This window comes from Bison bison, unplaced genomic scaffold (genome assembly GCF_000754665.1).
Source record: "Bison bison bison isolate TAMUID 2011002044 unplaced genomic scaffold, Bison_UMD1.0 scf7180017864490, whole genome shotgun sequence".
NCBI lineage: Eukaryota > Metazoa > Chordata > Mammalia > Artiodactyla > Bovidae > Bison > Bison bison.
Genome location: NW_011495049.1, coordinates 6,489,525 through 6,492,940, shown reverse-complemented (window position 1 = coordinate 6,492,940; position 3,416 = coordinate 6,489,525). Strand labels below are relative to the sequence as shown.

Below are 3,416 nucleotides of genomic sequence, written 5' to 3'. Positions count from 1 at the left end.
TGTGTGTTCCCGCGCTCCCCCCAACAGAGCGCGCGTGTTCGGGGAAGAACGAGCACTGGTCGAGGCGGGACTCGACACGCCAAGCTCCAGCCCCGCTGTAGATGCTGGCTTGGGGGGTGTCAAAGAGAGGGGGACCCTCCCCCTCGCTGGACGTCATTGTCACCCGGGCCTGGGAGCCCAGGGTTCTTCCTCTCCCATCTCTTGGAAAGCGTTCCTGGGAGGGCATTAACCTCCGAGGCAGCACAGGCCCGTGTATGGGGACTCCGCTGCCCCTGTCGGAAGGGAGCAGGTCGGTCCCCGCCTCGCTGCCGTTGTCTTGGTGCTGCCAGGGCGGGAGCCGGGCCCTGGGGCCTCCATTTCAAACCTTCCCACCGGCCCCATGCGGTACTACCTGCTGCAGCAGCCGCGCGGAGCAATGAGCAACTAAGGCGTCCATCCTCGCGTCAGCGCCCTAACCTCCAAGTCGCCGGAAGCGGAAGCAGTAAGCCCCCTCGGAAGCGGAACCCCTCCCCTTCTTCCCCGGCCCTGCCCAGCCACGCTTGGCTGGCTGGGTGTTGTCGTCTCCTCCTCTGCTGCCCCCTGGTGGAATTTGGGAGAAACTGCGGGGAAAATTCGCGGGGAATTTTCTGCCTGGATGAGGGCTGCAGCCTTCAGAGCCTCACGTGGGGAGGACAGCAAAGAATTTGAGGGGAATCCGACCAGAGCTGCTCTGTGCTCAATGGATTTAGACAGAGGGACTTACTAAAGCCTGCGTTTAAGAAGGGCTTCATTTAACCCTCCGTGAAATGGGTACAGAACTAACAAAATTATTTACCCAATAGCATTTATTATGCACATTAATATGCCATCACTATTCCAGGCGCTGAAACACCAGCTGGACAAGTCCGACATGGTTCCTGCTTTCATGGAGGTTACATTTTAGAGTAAATAGATAAACCAGACAAAAAAATAAATAATCTCAGTTTTAATTGCCACGAAGATAATGTGATAGGGTGACTTAGGGAAGGTCTCTCTGAGCGGGTAACATTTGAATTAAAATTTTGAACGGCTAATCTGGGATTAAGTTCTGAGAAGACAGAGGCCTTAACTGTCTTGTTCACTTTTCCCAGGAGCCGCAGTGCTTCAAACAGTGGTCTCCAAACATTTTTGCCTCTGTGGCCCATATAAGAATTTTTAAAATTCATGCTCTAGCCTACAGACTTTTAAAAGTTGACATCTGAAAGCTCTTTCCACAAATTTGAATAGTTGTGATGAACTATTTTCTGGCATGTTGTTTCTTTTATAAGTGCTCTTAATGTATTTTCATCAAAACTGTGGAGCTGTGAATTTAGCTCATGCAATTTATGAAAAATTTCCACTATATTAATTAATTGGCAAAGCTAGTTCTCTTTGTCAAGTCAAATAATTCATATCATTTTTTCTTCATTTTTTTATTTTTAAAGTTTGCTTTTATTTTTATTTTTAACCCAAACACAAGTGTTAATATATGTTCCTGTGATACCTTTTTACTTCTCTAAGAGAGAAAAATGGATGGAGGGAAGGATGGATGAGTTGGTGGATGGTCAAATCAATGGACAGATAGATGTCCACCTTCGAAATAAAGCAGGAAAAAGGGCCATCTTCTAAATAAATTTCTTTTGTTTGGTGCTAAAGGGGTTAACCTCAGGGGAAACTCTTGAAGTTGTAGAGAAGCAAAATTTGCCACCTCAAAATGTATCTTTTTGGTGATTATTTAGGCTGATTATTCTTTATGAAACAGAAGACTCAGGAAGTTTTTCTTTTTACCTCCTTATTAGCTGCCTAAGAAGCTGAGAACCAAAGAATTGATGCTTTTGAACTGTGGTATAGGAGAAGACTCGGAGAGTCTCTTGGACTGCAAGGAGATCAAACCAGTCTATCCTAAAGGAAATCAGTCCTAAATATTCATTGGAAGGACTGATGCTGAAGCTGAAACTCCAATACTTTGGCCACCTGATATAAAGAACTGACTCTTTGGAAAAGACCCTGATTCTGGGAAAGATTGAAGGCAGGAGGAGAAGGGAACAACAGGAGATGAGATAGTTGGATGGCGTCACCGACTTGATGGAGATGAGTTTGAGCAAGCTCTGGGAGTTGGTGATGGACAGGGAAGCCTGTTGTGCTGCAGCCCATGGAGTTGCAAAGAGTTGGACACGATTGAGTGACTGAACTGAACTGGCTGCCTAAAGAATTCTATTTATTTTTAAAAAAATATTTACTTATTTGGCTGTGCCAGGTCTTGGTTGCAGGATGTGGGATCATTAGATGTGGCCTGTGGGATCTAGTTCTCTGACCAGGGATTGAACCTGGGCCCCCTGCATTGAGAATGTGGAGTCTTGGCCACTGGACCACCAGAGAAGTCCCCAGCTCCCTAAGGAATTTAGATAAAGGGCCTGTTCCTGGCATAGAGCTACCTCCAGCGAACTCTGCAAAGAATATTGGCTAGGTGTGCTGGGGGAAACTTGGCAGGGCCTAGAGATCACGGTCCACACTTATCTCAAATGTTTACTTACCCAACACTTGCTTTTCCATCTCCATGTGAATTGCTTTTCTCTGAACTCCCAAACCATTATTACTCTCAATAGCTTCTTTTGTCTTTAGCTGAAGGTGGTATTTAAGGTGAGGGTTTGAGCCATTTTGGGAGTTCCTCATTTCTCCTGAGTTTTTCCCATGTATACATATTATTAAATGTTTCTGTGATTTCTCCTGCTAAACTGTCTCGTGTCCATTTAATTCTTAGACCAGCCAGCTCAAAGAACCTAGAAGTGAAGTGAAGTGAAAGTCGCTCAGTCGTGTCCAACTCTTTGCGACCCATGACCCGTGGACTTCTCCAGGCCAGAATACTGGAGTAGGGGACCGTTCCCTTCTCCAGAGGATCTTCCCAACCCAGGGATCGAACCCAGGTCTCTGCATTGTAGGCGGATACTTTACCAGCTGAGCCACCAGGGAAGCCCAAAGACCTAGAGGGTAAAGGAAAATCTCTTCCTGACAGAGTATACCTAGTTCAGTTCCTGTTAGTTTACACCCAGGGCAGTGGGAGGAGCGTTAACGCCTTTCTCTGTGGAAAGAGAGCTGTAGAAAGAGAATCGGATAACTGAATTTGCAAGCAAAAATTTTTTAGGAAAGAGTATACAAAAATTAACAATCTGTAAGTAGATTCTTCTCGTGTGTCCAGGCTGTAACCCCTCTTAGAATGTCTTCCTACACCCTGAATTGCATATGAACCAGTTTGTCACAGGACATCGCTAAAAAACTATTTCTTTATGTAATGAATAGGAGGGTTGTGAGTGAAAAATGTCTCCGGCCATATCCGTAAACAAAGGATGTTGCAGCCGCCAGGCCATCCCAGGACAGCCACCCTGGACAGTGAACCCTGAAGGAACTCAGGATGCAGGCGA

The 3,416-nt window shown here is 46.3% G+C and overlaps 1 protein-coding gene across 1 annotated transcript in view; it reads right to left on the bottom strand.

Moving 5' to 3' along the window:
- The window catches only part of RARS (arginyl-tRNA synthetase), a 29,470-nt gene extending 28,982 nt beyond the window's left edge, over window positions 1-488 (bottom strand). The window contains exon 1 of the mRNA XM_010863355.1: window positions 392-488. Within this exon, the coding sequence (XP_010861657.1) occupies window positions 392-436 (45 nt within the window). The 5' untranslated portion in view covers window positions 437-488. The remainder of the gene's footprint in view (window positions 1-391) is intronic.
- Window positions 489-3,416: the final 2,928 nt, after the last annotated feature.